The following is a 14,863-nucleotide window of genomic DNA, read 5'->3' on the forward strand; positions in this document are numbered from 1 at the left end:
ATTATTTTTAGAGAGAGGCATAATATTCCCTTCCAATAGCAGAGTGAAACTGAACCTCCTGTGTGCGAGTTTGGTGTGCTTGCTCTTATGTTGCTTACTTCCTAGCATGGACTTTCATGTGTGTAACCTCATTGTGTCTTTTACCCTATGGAGAGAGATGGGCTTTCTCAGGACACAAGGCTCGATTCTGCAGCACCCTGATGTGTCCAGATGTAGCTAGTCAGGAGTGCTCAGTCCCTGGCAGACCCAGAATGGTTTATGAATTAATCTGGCTAAATAGTTTTCTATCCTGAGCTATAGTCAGTAACTGGAGAAAATTTTAGGTTTGGCTCTTTTCTTTCCAACTACTACTTCAAGCTTTCTTAACTATGTGCTGACAAAAAATGAGGGAGTTTCAAATGTTAAGGCTGATGAATGAATTCAGTGTTACAAAGAGCAGCAAATTATGAGTTTTGCAGAGAAGGCCATACGTACACCCCCAGATGCATTGCTTTCACCATGATCAGTGAGTTTTGTATAAGATTCAGGGGTAGCAGGCAGTCTCAGGCTTGTTATTCAATTACAGGATAAACCCTTTGACTTTTTTTTGTGAGCTGAGAACTAAAATTGTTTTTCACTGAAAGATTTAGTTGTTTTCCCTCTCAAATGCCCTTAAGCATTCATTTTATTATTAATTGAAAGATGTAAAGCATGGGACATTCTTTCCTGCTTTGAAAGTGAATACTTAGAAAAGTAGATTTTCATGGGGTTTTTTATTTATTTATTTTTTCCAGAGAACCCTTTGCATAACTTGTAGGCATTGCAGTGATAGTGGATACATTGCATAGAAGCTGAATAATTTATATGTGTGAGAAAGCATCACTGTTCTTGCAAGGTGTGATTCATCTTTTCCCTCATATTTTTGAAGATGAATGTATTGGTTATTGAAGACCTGTAGTGGAGCTCTGTGTATGCTTACAATGCTGATTTGTAAGGAAATGCTGTGTGCTTTTCAGCTGTAATGACTATAAAGATGCAGTGTAATGTGGTGAAGACTAATAAAACAGGAACTTTTCTTTCAACACTATCTTTATTGGTCAGCCTTTGCAGGGGGAGGGTACAGGTACAGGTTTTTCCTGAAAATTAATGTATTTTTACATGCACTTTTTTTATGTGTATGTTGCATCTACAAACCTGATTCAGGGAGGTAGATTTGATCAGCAACGAGAAATTAAGACACTGTTCAGTATCTGTCAAGGTATCTGTGAATTACTTAGTTTCAGACTGGGAGAATGAAAAAGGTGCTATGTAAATGGCTGTTAAATCCTAACATTTGTGGATTTATACACTGTTTTAAATAATATCTCTTACTGAGCCTTTAATAGAAAAAGAACCCAAACAACTCACTGTCACTACATGTTTTGTCCTTTATATCTGTCCTAAGTAGATTTCAGAAAGAAATTGCTAAATTAGAAGCCATTTGGCATGTATCCTACTGATAGAATTATATCTTTATTCTGTTCTATTTTACATTGTGATGGTTTTTCTTTGATTTTTTTAAAAAAAGTTTGAAATCCATGAAGACTATAACTTGGTCTTGTGTACTGAGAATGAGGGGTAGCTCAGTCCATTGACATGAAAGAAAGTTTGCAGTCAAGAATGAATGGAACTATATTTCTGCTTTAAATAAAAGATAAATGGGTTACTTTTAATAGAGAACACCAGTTACGAATTTCCATGCAGCTTTATCCTGCAGTTCAGAAGGGGTTTGTTGATGCTATACAGAAGCTAGTCCTGCTCTTTTTAATTGCAGCAACTAGTTTTGCTTAAACATAATTATCAAGGTCTGCGCATCTTCATTTATACTTGTCTTCTATTTTTTAATAGTTCAAGGGTTAGACCTTGAACTATTAGAAATAGTAGTAGAAAAACATATTTCAGTCAGTCTCAATAAATATTTGTACAGTTAGGGTAATAGAAAAATATATTTCAGTCAGTCTCAATAAATATTTGTACAGTTAGATCTGACCTCAAATACCTAAATCACTTTGATAATAACATAGTTTTCAAGAACCTTGTTTCAAGAATCTTGTCAATTTTTTTTGTGTTTTTTTTTTCTTTGCACTTCTGGCTTTTAGTATGATTTGTATGTTTCCTAAATTAATGGAACAAAACAATTTTTTTTTCTTTTCTGCGTGTACGAGCGGAAAAAGGATTGTCCTCTTCACAGCAGTTTTAGCATAATATGTCCTGATAGACTTGTACTCTTGGGCAACAAGGAAATTTTTTTCTATGGTAATGTTCCTATGCTTCATTCAAGTCAGTAAGAAATGTTTTGTTTTCAAAACGTTTGCTGCATGAATCTTACATATTTGGGTTGCAAAATTGTATTTCAGTTTCCAGTCATGTGAAATGTTGATAATTTTTTGAGATGTTCTTTAATATTGTTAACTCTTCTTTTTCCAAATTTAAACTTTGAAAAGTTTTATATTTCAAAGAATATAAAAAGTAACCGAGACCATTCTGTTTTTTGCAGTACTTTGGAAGCTTGCTTGTAATATTCTGCGTTGAACTGGCCTGTGGTGTTTGGACCTACGAGCAGGAAATAACGGTGAGTCAGAAACGGAGGCTGCATTTTTTCAGCTGAGGAAAACAAAGGTTCCATTAGCTAGATGTTTTCTAATTGGTGTAGTGTTTATATCTGTTCATTATTTTGACAGTCTAATTTCAAGTGACCACCTTTTTTTAAGGTGGTCTGTTTAAACAGAGAATTCTTCTGGGAAAGCTTGTCTGTCTGAAAGGTCCTATCTGGGTTTCTCCCTACCTCCTCCATATATTTGAGAGTCAAATCCTGCAGTGTCTAATTTAAGGACTTAATTTTTTTGTTAATTCTTGTTTAGGCAGATTCTCATTGAAGTAATTGGAATTTTTGAGGATAAAGTATGAACTTCAGGCTTAAAATAAGGATTTTGAGAGAGATAATGTGAGAATTTGAAGGGATTTTGCCTCAAAAGTTTTCTGTTTTAAAGAGTGTGCTACACTGTAAACAGTGTGTCTTTTCAATAGAGGAGTTGCTGTCTGCGAAATCTACGCACTGCCTCCACAAGCTATAAATGCCAGATTCAAACAAAGCATGTCTTGACTATAAAACACTCTTCTGTAAACCTGTGAAGAGGTTTTATCTCTGTTTAGTTTTTATAGCTGCACCAACCTTTAATTTTCAAACTGAGGACTTGTAACCTTCATGTAAGAAAATGGGTAAGTGTTGAGCTGAAATTAAACTGAAGTGTTACTGTGTTGGCTGCTATATGTTTGCATCTTATACTCAGTCTGGTACATTTTTGTGAATAGAGGGACAAATATTTTCTTGCAGCTGCTGAGATATACCCAGTATACTGGTCTTTCCAACCATGAGTAGCAATTACATTGCAGTAAGATGGGAGAGAACTTTCCTGATAGTTACACAGTACTTGGGCCAAAGGAATTTCTGGCAGATTTGAAGTCTGAAGTTACGTGGCAGCACTTTACATCAGAATTCATTCCCTTGTGGGACAGATTTCAGAGGGATGTTCTAATATAACAGTGATTAAGGCTATCCCTTTGCTTTAAGCGTCAGCTTGTGTTGATGCATTTTAAAATTGCAAATACAGACGAGGCATTCTTCATCCTATTGACATAGCTGCCCTCTGTCCTCTGGGGGTTTTGCCAAGGATGACATCCATCTCTCCACAGAAGTCTTGTCAGTGCAAACTGCCTGAAATAACATAGCCTTCAGAGCACTAGTACATGCTTTTTCTAACCCTACTGTTCAGTTAAAGAACCTGAAGTTATGGTGTTTTTTAGTTTGACCCCCATGCTTTCAGTTACGTGCTCTGCTGCTGAAACCCAAACCTGGGACAGCTTGATAAAAGCTGGCATAGCCCTACCATATATTAAGACACTGATGATGCTGTTTCCCTCCAGGAAAAAAGCACTGCTCTCCCCACACCCTTTGCTAAAGTAAGCAGTGCTGAATTCCATGCCTGCATCTTCTGCAGTGGGTCACAGCAAACCCAGATACTCTGTTTGCTTTTCTTTGTCTCTTTTTCTTCTATCCCTATACATATATTTCTTGTTTTCTATATGTATTTTCTTTCTCATCCCTTGGAATACTCTGTTTGGGCTTTTGTTGTTGTTGTTGCTTTTTGTTCTTTTCTCTTTACGTCTGATTTCTTACTCCTATCACTGCTGCTTTTCATGTGGGCCAAAGTTGGGTTTCTTGCTGCTGAAACCCATAGGGAATGTGACAGTCTGGAAGAGCTCAGTTGTTTTTCAGTGTTTTTTTCATACGTGTGCAGGTCACTTCCCTGGAGCATGCCTCCTCCTACTCTACTTGATAAAGATAAGAAGACTCCCTCTTAAACCCATAGGGGGACTTGATGTCATATTGGTTTCAGTGTAGCATGAAATCACATGAGTCCCTGGTGGGTATCAGAGAATTGGTTAGCATTGGTGTAGGTGAGTGGGTGATGTTGTCAAAATTGTCACTGAGCCATAGCCACTTCGCTGATCCAGTATGGGCTTTCCTTGGCATGTGGACAAGTTGCTCTAAGAGTTCTTGCATAAACAATTTTCCTTCCAGCTCATGATGGCTCACAGCATGTAGTGTGCCTCATGACTAATTTATTCCACCCACAAGACTGAAAAGCCAGTGTGGGTTCTTGGTTTACTTAGGCGTTGATCAAGCCTTGATAGTTATTAGAAAAATAATAATGAGTAATTAGATCTTGGTAGCAAACCAAGCTTTACAGATCTTATGCTAAAATCAAACCAGCATCCCTGGTTTTTGTTTGTCTACACACTGCAGAAAAGTATTGGTGTATAGTCAAACAATTGCACCTCAAAATCACATACTGTCGTACACTACTGTGTGTATGAGCTGATAGGAAGCTATTTAGTTGATACATGAATGTCCTTGGTTTGACATGTTGGCATTCTTGGAGTAGTCAAACAGATTCCAAAATCCCTCCTTAGCTGCCTTGCTTTTAATTTCCTTCTCTCACTTCTGGAGTATTTTTCCCTCCCTGCTTCCCGTTGATTTCATAAAGAAGTTGGACACATTTGTGGACTGTGTTCAACTCAAATAAGGTAATAAAAAAGTAGTCTAGCAAATATGAGCTTAATTGCAGCTATATCAAGTAGTATCCAAAGAAAGCAGAGTGCTGACTTCCAATGCAGAGGAAAGAGAAATTCTTTGAGTACAAAACCAAATTATTTTATTATAGTGACCAGTGTGTTTGTGGTAGAAATATTCTGTGTTACTGTTTTTATGTACTTTTAGTACTCTACTGCTAGCATATTTTTCATATGGACAGCTGTGAATTCGGAGCCTTATTGGTTAAGAAATGAAAATTCTTGATTCTTAACTGCATTGTATGTGAGGTGCTATAGCGCTTGCTTCTGTTGTTTCTAACTGAGGTGTCATATTCAGGCAATGGAGAGCAGCAGCACCTCACTTATGAGTAGTCCAATTTGAAGGAAAAATACGTCAAGAATCCTTCTTTCAGAAGATAAGATTTACAAGGCCATGAGTGTGTATGAAGAAAAAAGGTCGCAGGGCCTCTTTATCTACACTTCTTGTTACTGATCTTGAGCAACATACTAAAATGGAGCACATACCTGTGTGCAGGGCTCCAGGCAAACCCAGAAAATCACTGAAAAAGACTCCTATGGTAGAATTCATCTCAATTAATTTTATATATGTAGAAGTTAGACATTTAAATCTAAGTTTGTCACCTTAGACAGTGAGGTGGATTTGATACTTCAAGGGAATGATTCATCTGCTCTGTTTAAATTATTTATCTTGAGATGAATTGCCCCATATGGCTGCCTGTTTCTTTCTATTGACTAAGAAGACACCAGGGAGGTACTTAAACTGGGACAGACAAATGCCATCCCTGATGTCTTGGATGGGAGTTGGTTCAAGTTTTATGCCAGGTAAAACATCTGGTAGGGATATAATCACATTGTATCCAATTATCCCTGAAGCTGTCCACAATGTAACTACTTTTCCAGCAAATGTTAATTTGTAAGCAAAGATACAAATAACTTTTCCCTGATATTTTAAGAAAGTCTTGTAAAGTATTAATACCGTAAAACCTGAAACAGTTCTCCTGTTTTATTTGCATACAAAGTTATTTTGGTCATTGCATTGGAAAGATCTCAGAATAGATAGTACTTGCGAATTTGGAGCCACAAACCTGCTGATCCATTGTGTGAATCACATCTCTTTCCTTGGTCCAGGTTCCAGTGCAGTGGTCTGATATGATCACACTGAAAGCCAGGATGACCAATTATGGCCTACCTAGGTACCAATGGCTGACTCATGCTTGGAATTTCTTCCAGAGGGAGGTAAGATGACAGCTGATTCATGAACTGAAGTAATATGTGCTTGGTAAATGTTATTTATTTGCCAAAGGAAAAGGTTTGAGTTTAAGTTAGTAGGTAAATAAATGCAAGTTCATGTCACATTAAACACTGTGTAGGGATAGTATCTTTTAAACATCACTTGATATACAATTCATCAGTTTTTGTAGGCCCTAAAGATGTTTAAACACTCAAAAAAGAATGTTACTAAATTTAGTTAAATTGCTAACACTCTCTTCTCCTTTGCCAATAAGGTTAGGACACCAGCACCTTTTAGGATTACTATGGCATTTAAGGATATGATAAATATAAAATTAAAAATCTGCAGGTGAAGTAAAATGAATGTTTCTATATGGTGTTTGAATATTAAACAGTGCTCCCCTTCCCATAGGCTCTTTTAGTTTCCTTTCATGGAGCTGTCATGGTTAAGATATGTGTTTAGCTGGAAAGGAATGGGAAAGGAAGTTTCCAAAAAGATGCCAACACTGTCTCTTTGGCTGAGGTTTGTGAAAGTAATCAGGGTTTTTATTTCCGTTGACTGGGGGGTGGGAAACCAACCAAAAAGCTTCCTTGTGTATTCACAGCTTTGCCCTCTAGCCTACTAAAATTCAGAACTGTTTTTAAAGAATGAAGTATTATGTTACCGAAACATGAAATTGCCCAAGGTAAAACCCATTAACTCCAAATATAACTCACGTGCAGGAAGAGAACTCTTTAAATGCCTGTCATTGTGCTACCCTTGTTGAAATGCTGAAATCTATCATTGTTGCACAGATTTCCTGTTTATTTAAACATTTCCTGGCAGCACTTGGTTAGTCTGTATTTATACTAAAACCTGAAAGAGGTTTAACACCAGCCCACTCCCCTCACGTCCCCCCACCCCCAGTCCCCTGCTCTGGCTATGCAAGTGCTCTGTGAAGCTGAGTGATTCTTCATATGCAGGTAGAGTGTTTATGTCTCTTCTATACCTGAGATAATATGATCAAATGGTCTCAATCAATTTTCCTTGAATAGAGCTGGTACTGTATTTTGGTTTCAGTGTATAGGTTGATTAAAAGCTGCCTCTTATCCTCCTAGTTGTTCTAGTGTCATCATAATACCTGGTTTTAATAAGAATATTAGTAATCAAACTTCAACTATGCCTTTATTTTTCTAGGGGAGAAAAAATTCCATTTAGAAGTTAGATTTTCTGTTTTCTGGCTCTGACCAGATGAATGATTTGGGAAAAGTTTGAAGTGAACTGAGAAAGCTCTCTTACAGCTCCTACTTAATTGGTGGGCTCTCATTGGTATTCCTTCTACTCATAACTCAGATGCTGGCTGTATGAGCCTGGTATGTGCTTTATGCCTGAATGAGCACGTTGCTTGGGGCCCTTTGTCAGTCAACAAAATCGAAATTAAATTCTGTTACCAGAGATTCACCCCTGATCAGCCTTGTGTTCGCTCATCTGTATCTTTTAATGTCTGAGAGAGATGGTAAATTATTTTCCCCCAACCCTCTCATTGGTCTAATATAAGAGTTGACTATGCTAATCAAGATAAAAAGGGTCACCTGAAGTCAGGAAAGAAGTGGGAGAGGGGAAGAAAAAATTTAAGAGTAAGAAAAGGATGTTTAATGAGGTGATCTTTGCAATTAAAGTGAGTAGCCAAAGCTTGATTGTTCATTAGAAAGTCCCATGTTGGGAGGATTTTGACTGACTAACGAACTGATAAAACCAGAGACATTAAAGCTGTGGTGAAGAAGGAAGAAATGAGATTTTTAAGAGGACTAGTGAGGTCAAGGCGCAATGTATGCCAACATGTCTGGGTACTGATCTGCTTGTGACCAAGGAGTGGTGTGGAATACAGGACTCTGGCTCTGAAGCAGATAAGGGAGGGGCAGATATTCCTAAGCCCATGGGTCAAAGGAACCAGGTGATGAATTACTCTCAGGCTGATACTGGAGAACATTCAGACAGACAAAAGTAGCATCTTTCTGCAGCAAGGCTTCATTTCAGTCATGTCAATCCACATCCAATGCCAAAGTAAATCTAATGGAGCTGCTTCATCCCTTTTTTATGTGAAAGCAGCTAGTAATGTGGTAGACTGGTTGTTTGGCTTTAAGTCTCTGGGTGTGTGTTGCAGAGGAGAAGACAGGTTGGTAGCCCTGGTGGGTTTTTACAGCCAATTACAGCTCATCTCCTTTGCAGCCAGACTTCTTGTGTTTATGCTTAATTCTGTTGCAATATTTATTTTAATATGATACCACTTCCTTCCATTTTCATTTCAGTATTTGTGATTTCTGTACCTTTTGGGTTACTCTTTTATTCCTTTTCTCTTCTGTATTTAGATAAATCTGTGCTTTTTCTGTTTTTCAACAAATGTGTTCATAGTTGTAGCCTTGCAGGAATAGTCCTCACTAGTAAGACCTTTTCCTACTACTTCTCTCAGCCACAGGTATACTTGTTCATTTGTAACCATTTTGATGTGAAATGATCATGTGTTAGTTAGTTCCTTGTAGTAAGGATAGCAGAATTCCAAGATAGGACAATTTCCATGAAGCATCCTTTGAGGAAACAATTGGGATTTAAAGGACAGAGCAGTATAATTGACTAGTTTAGGCATATTCATTGGTTACTACCTTACATTTTTGCTGTTGCTTATATGTCAAAGTACAGCAAAAGAAGATAGATGGAAGCTGTTGTAGTTGGTTTTGGTTCTATGTAAATATTTTGGAAATTGGTATTAGGAATTTATTTAGCTGTTTTGATGACCTGCTTTCATGAAGTAGCATCATTATTGCTGACCTTGGCTAATCCTTCCTTTGCAGTTTAAATGTTGTGGCGTGGTGTACTTCACAGACTGGCTGGAAATGACAGAGCTGGACTGGCCACCTGACTCCTGTTGTGTCAGAGAGTTCCCAGGATGCTCTAAGCAGGCACATCATGAGGATCTCAGTGACCTTTATCAGGAGGTAGGAAGAAAAATGTGGATATTTTGGAAGGCTTTGTACATTCTTCCTGATCCAGTAATTTTCCAAATTCATCATTTGCAATGCAGCATAGTAATTTATTTGCAGAGTGATGATGTTTATGGAAAATGTTTAATGTGTTTATGTTTTATTATTTATTAATGCTGAAGCAGAGGGAGGAAGGAAGAAAAAATGAACCAACCTACCCACCTACCCACCCTTACCTGGAAACTCAATAAGTTAGTGGCAGTGCAGTTAACATTTAAGATGTGCTTAAACGTTTTAACTCTTCTTACAGAAATGTTGTCTAAAATCACCTTTGTCTGAAGACTGCTCTGCAGACTACTATCTTTTTATGCAAACAGAATTCCGAAGAGCTTTGATTGTGCTTTCAGTAATAGCAGAATGACCAGCAGTCCAGGTAGTCCAGCAGCAAGAGAAAGCATGTCTTAGGTAGTTACAAGGATCTGAGAAGTGCATTCTTCATTTGATTGCTTTGAGAGTAATATAGTGTGCATAGCAAGGAGGACAGGCCTGAGAAGCATGAGTTCAGATGCTGCAGTATGAACATTTCTCTACTGGATGGTGTAGTTCTGCAAACCATGTTGTCTTGTCCCATTCTCTTGTGCTGTTGGAGACCCTTTCTTACAAGAATCTGTTGTGTGCCTCTTGTTCAGGAGCTATGGAGAGATACCTCTGAAGCAGGGGAGGTTCACTATGTAGACAAGCCAAAATGAATGTTAGCTATTGCCTAGAAACAGTCAAGTTTTGGGGAATGAATTTGTATAGTGTTGACTCTATAAACCAAAATTACATAATCTAGTCTGGATTTTCAGACATCCATCCTAGTAGTCTGTGTGCTTCCACTAGGAAGAGAAGATAGAACTGCCAAAAGCAAGGCACCTCGGAAGGCCAGTCTGCTAGGTTAGCTAAGATAGTGGCAGAGGCTATTTTCTTTCCACCAGCTACTTGTAGAATCTCTCTTGCCTTCTGGCAAGCCTCACTGATAGTACTTGTACCACTTTAGAAGTGTCAGTCTCTGAAGGGAAAATCCATTCAGGCTTCTTCTGGGGCCTGCCAGTTTCCTATGCATTCTTGAAGAAGAAGGAGGAATTGCAGCTCACTCTGCAATGATGATTGCTCTTTGTAATACTGTCGCCACTGTTAAAACTCTGTTGTAGAGCCCTCGAAGAGTGTAAATGTATGGAAACTGCAGAATGTGCATTTGTCCCAAGTACCCTTCCTACTTATGTGAACAGGCAGGAGTTATGTAGGCAGTGTCTCTCAATGAAAAAAATGGCAATGCTATTGCAAAAACGTTATTTGAGCTCAGGAAGCTCAAAAATTTCTGAGAAGTACTAGTCATTGGAGTGTCGTGTCAGAAGTGCAAGGTTTTCTCCTGTCATCTCTTCTGCTAACATTTCATTCCTGTAGCCGAATTCCAGGCAAGTGGTTCTCTGACCACTTCATATGTTTAAGTTCTTTTGGTTCCACTTGAAGAAAAATAATGCCAAAGATGATGATTACATAGGACAGAAGGGCTGTGTTAACACCCACTTGATAAAAAGAAAGGCTGCCTGGCTTTTCTACAAAAAGAAACCTGAAGGACACGTTTATGGTTCTTCCCCTACTGTACCCCAGAGCATTTTGGATAAATTCATCTCTTAGCAAAAATTTATTTTTGGTTCTCTACTGCAGAATCCATTCCAAAAAGGGACAGGCTTTGTTCTGTTGTACCAGCCACAAAAATACTTCATTTCTCTTTGAGATATGTACAATATTTGGTTGGCAAAACATTCTTTCCATGGTGCTTGTCTGTGGATTGTCTCACAGACTCTTAACGGTATGCTTGCTAATAAGTTTATCAGTATCATGCGTAACCAAGTTACACTTCCAAGGCTAATCTGCCTGACTTCTGCTTTGGAGAACTGAAGGAGAAAAGCTTTTCTAGAAAGTGAGGCAAAACAAACTTGCGTTGTGTGGTGGTTTGAGAGGGAGCCTGATAAGATTAGCCTCGCTAGCCTAAAATTGGCTTATGTAAATGCTTGACAAACCCTTTCTGGTGCTTTAGAAGAATTATTTGTAGTACTTCAGAAAACTGAAGTTTGGTTTGTCTGGGACTGATAAATATTTTTTGTTGTAGCTGTACTGTAATTTTTTGCTGGGATCTCAGAACTTCCTGTAGTCTAAGCTGGAATCCTTCACGATTTAACTTTTGCAGAAAGAAAGGTGACTTACAGTTCTACTTGAGACTATATTTTGGCAGGAGTCATGTTTTCCCTGCTGTATTGTGAAAGCTGTTTTTCAAATGTGTCAGTCGTCTTGGATTGCTTTTATTCTGATGAGTTTCACCTTTGGTGCAGTTCAAGGAACAGACTGACCTTAGAGAGATTGGTTGTGAGGGAAGTGTGAAGATGATGATGTGGCCTTGGAGGTTTGTTGTGGTCTGAGGACAAGAGGAGCTCTGCCCATCTTGTGCTCAGGAACTGCAGCCTAGATACAATGTTTGGTAGCAGTTGGTATCTTCAAAAAAATCAAACTTGCATGTTCAAGATTTTCTACTATTTTTATGATACAGTTTTTAGTATACTCAAGATTTGTTTTAATTAATTTAATTTTGGTTGCATTTTGGTTTTGTTTTAATGTTTAATTTTGAAATATGTTTTAGTAGAATTTTGAGTAGACTCAAAATTTGACTATACAACAAATATGGGTATGCTGATGACTTATCTTTTCTGCAGAGTGCCTTATTTAAGTTCAGGTTCGTATTCTATGATGTTATGGTAAATCAGAAACGTATGCTTTTTTCCCATTTTAAAACTGAAAATATAAAACAGCCTTTTTAATAAATAGGAATCGGCCCTTTAATCCATAGGAGTCTGAAGCTTATTCTTCTGACTGATTGCTGCAAAGCTTTATACTATATTTGACTTGTCAACAAGAGCTCCCCGTTTAGTGACAAACTTACTTTTGCAGAGGAAAGTATATTTATGTAGTGTTTAATTGCAGGCTACCAACTATGAAAATGTCACATAAGCAGAAATGAAATGCATGAATGTGGAGATAGCAGGGCTGGCTGAGTGTTTCACAGTTTTGAAACTCATTTTGAACGTGTACTAGAGCAGAACTGTAAGAACATCATTACGGGGAGGAAGACAGTCTATCTAGATTGAGTGTAATTTGTCTGAGTTATGTGTCTGTACTGCAGGAGATGTAGGCATTAATGTTATTGCTCTCTGTTAATGGATGTTTCCTCTAGGCAAAAAATGAACTGAGCTTGAATATTGCTGTGGTGGAGCATTTTTAAATTGTGACCAGCTTGTACCTTCATTCCTCTAACAAGTCAAAAATATTAAAATGCAGCCAGTTTGTCTATAATTATAAACAAATTTGGAAAATAGTATAATTACAACTGTCTTCTAGTTGAGGAAAAGAAGATGCCAACGTGATAGTTTTTGTTCCCCTCAAGTTCAATTATGTTGCTTTTGCTACAGTGTATTTTTTTTCTTTTGGAATTTCAAGGTATGCACATTTCTCCTTTTTCTCTGTTTTTGTTACTGTTCAGAATGTGACACAGTGAAATGATTAATAGAGCAAAACCATTGAGATCCCTTAAGTTACTCTGGTACAATTATCATATAGTGCATTAATTTTATTTAGATCCTAAATGAAAATCTATTGACTACAGTGTGAAATTTGTGTGTGTGGCAGAAATTGGGCCTTGCATCAAATATATTCAGGACTGCAGCCTCTGAAATTGTTGGCTTTGTGGAATTTCAATGTGATTGAGAAGTGTTATTTATCATGTCCTGCTTTCAGGTTCTGTCATTTTGATCAATTGCTTTATTTTCTTAGAAAAGCTATAAGAAATATGTAGTAAGGATATAAATGCAAAAAGTACCATTTTGAAGACAGTGCCTGTTTTGATGAGTTCCTGATGTCTGCTTCTGGGACCAGTGCCTCATGCTATTACCCCATCCAGTTTGTTACTTTGAATTTTTCCTTGGTGTCAGTGTTCCTTTGATTTTTGTGATGTGAAACCTTGCAAAGTTTAGAATAGAGAATAAGCATCATCTAGAGTAGCAAAGGGGCTTCTCTTCAAGATTTTATTCTAAGACTGGGCATCACTCTTCCTGAGCAATGAGCATTGTAACTTGTGCTTGCACTGTTACCCAGTATTTTCCAGAGCCACAGTCTCTTTGTGGATCCTTGTTGCCTTATTAGGGCTTGGAAGCTTTCCTGGAGCCTCGTGCAGGAGTTAGTTGGCCATGTAAGCAAACTGTAGAGCACGCATCGATGATTTACAGAGAGCCAAATTTCCATTTCTGTGAAACATCAACTTGTGATGTTTTAACAGAATTTTCATCAGACTTTTTCTGATGAGGTTATGCAGGTCTGTAGATCTTTCCTGGAGTGCTGTTTCAGCTTTGGATTGTGACATTATTTGTAAAAAATGTCTAGGGTTTAAAATAATTGACAGCCTTGAAGATCTTCAATTTAAGGAGAGAAACAAGATGATAAAGAGGATTTTATTCCCTCATAAAACCAGTTGAGTTTCTTTAGAAATCATTGATAGTTGATAGGAACTCACATCAACTTTGAGTTATTTCTGAATTGAAGAGTTAGCAGCTTGTTACATGCCATTAGTGTTTCAGTGTATGAGAAAACTTAAAGATGGCATTATGGAAGCACTTAAAATGTAGGCAAAATAATTTTCAAAGTATTGTTTGAAGGAAGTGAGAGAGGAGATTTTTGGGAGCCAGAAAAGCCAGCACTGGGTAGGATGAGCTAAACCTTGGGAACTGCAAACCAAGTAATATTGACTATATTTTTTAAATCTATTTTTGTTTTACAGGGATGCGGTAAAAAAATGTACACCTTTTTGAGGGGAACGAAGCAACTGCAAGTGCTGAGATTTCTGGGAATCTCTATTGGAGTGACACAGATCCTGGCTATGATCCTCACTATTACTTTGCTGTGGGCTCTGTACTATGACAGAAGGGATCCCAGGGCAGATCAGATCATGGCCCTGAAGAGAGAGACCCCACAGCAGCTGTCATGTCATTCCATGGAGCTTCTGAAACCAAGCCTGACCAGGATCTTTGAACATACATCCATGACAAACAGCTTCAATACACACTTTGAAATGGAAGAACTATAGGTGATGCAATGAATCTGAGAAGTCAGATGATTTTAGTCTTTTGGGGTTTTTTATTCTGTTTCATCTAATATGCCAAATATACCAGTCTTCATATGTATCAGAAAAAAACAAGCTAATGAATTAAATTGTAAGAGACCAGCATAGAAAGAAAGATATGCCTGTTGTCATCCTCTTAGCCATGGCCTCATCCATGAAACAGAGTTGATTTTGTTTGTTTTTTAGAAGGCACTCATTCAGTTGGGCACAGTAATATTTTACTTTGTCACAAGCTGTGCAATGTGTAAAACACTGATTCATTCACAGGTAGACAGAACCTCTAAGGCAGCATCATGGGAAAGGAAGAAAAATTCTTGTCTTCTGAAGAAACAA

General features: G+C 37.7%; 1 protein-coding gene across 1 annotated transcript in view; it reads left to right on the forward strand.

The window, feature by feature from the left end:
• TSPAN12 (tetraspanin 12) overlaps nt 1-14,510 on the forward strand; it is a 25,424-nt gene extending 10,914 nt beyond the window's left edge. Inside the window, exons 3-6 of the mRNA XM_009075687.1 lie at nt 2,516-2,590; nt 6,262-6,369; nt 9,193-9,336; nt 14,189-14,510. Of these exons, the coding sequence (XP_009073935.1) occupies nt 2,516-2,590; nt 6,262-6,369; nt 9,193-9,336; nt 14,189-14,494 (633 nt within the window). The 3' untranslated portion in view covers nt 14,495-14,510. The remainder of the gene's footprint in view (nt 1-2,515; nt 2,591-6,261; nt 6,370-9,192; nt 9,337-14,188) is intronic.
• The last annotated feature ends 353 nt before the right edge of the window (nt 14,511-14,863 follow it).

The sequence above is a fragment of the Acanthisitta chloris genome, unplaced genomic scaffold (assembly GCF_000695815.1).
Source record: "Acanthisitta chloris isolate BGI_N310 unplaced genomic scaffold, ASM69581v1 scaffold7525, whole genome shotgun sequence".
Lineage (NCBI taxonomy): Eukaryota > Metazoa > Chordata > Aves > Passeriformes > Acanthisittidae > Acanthisitta > Acanthisitta chloris.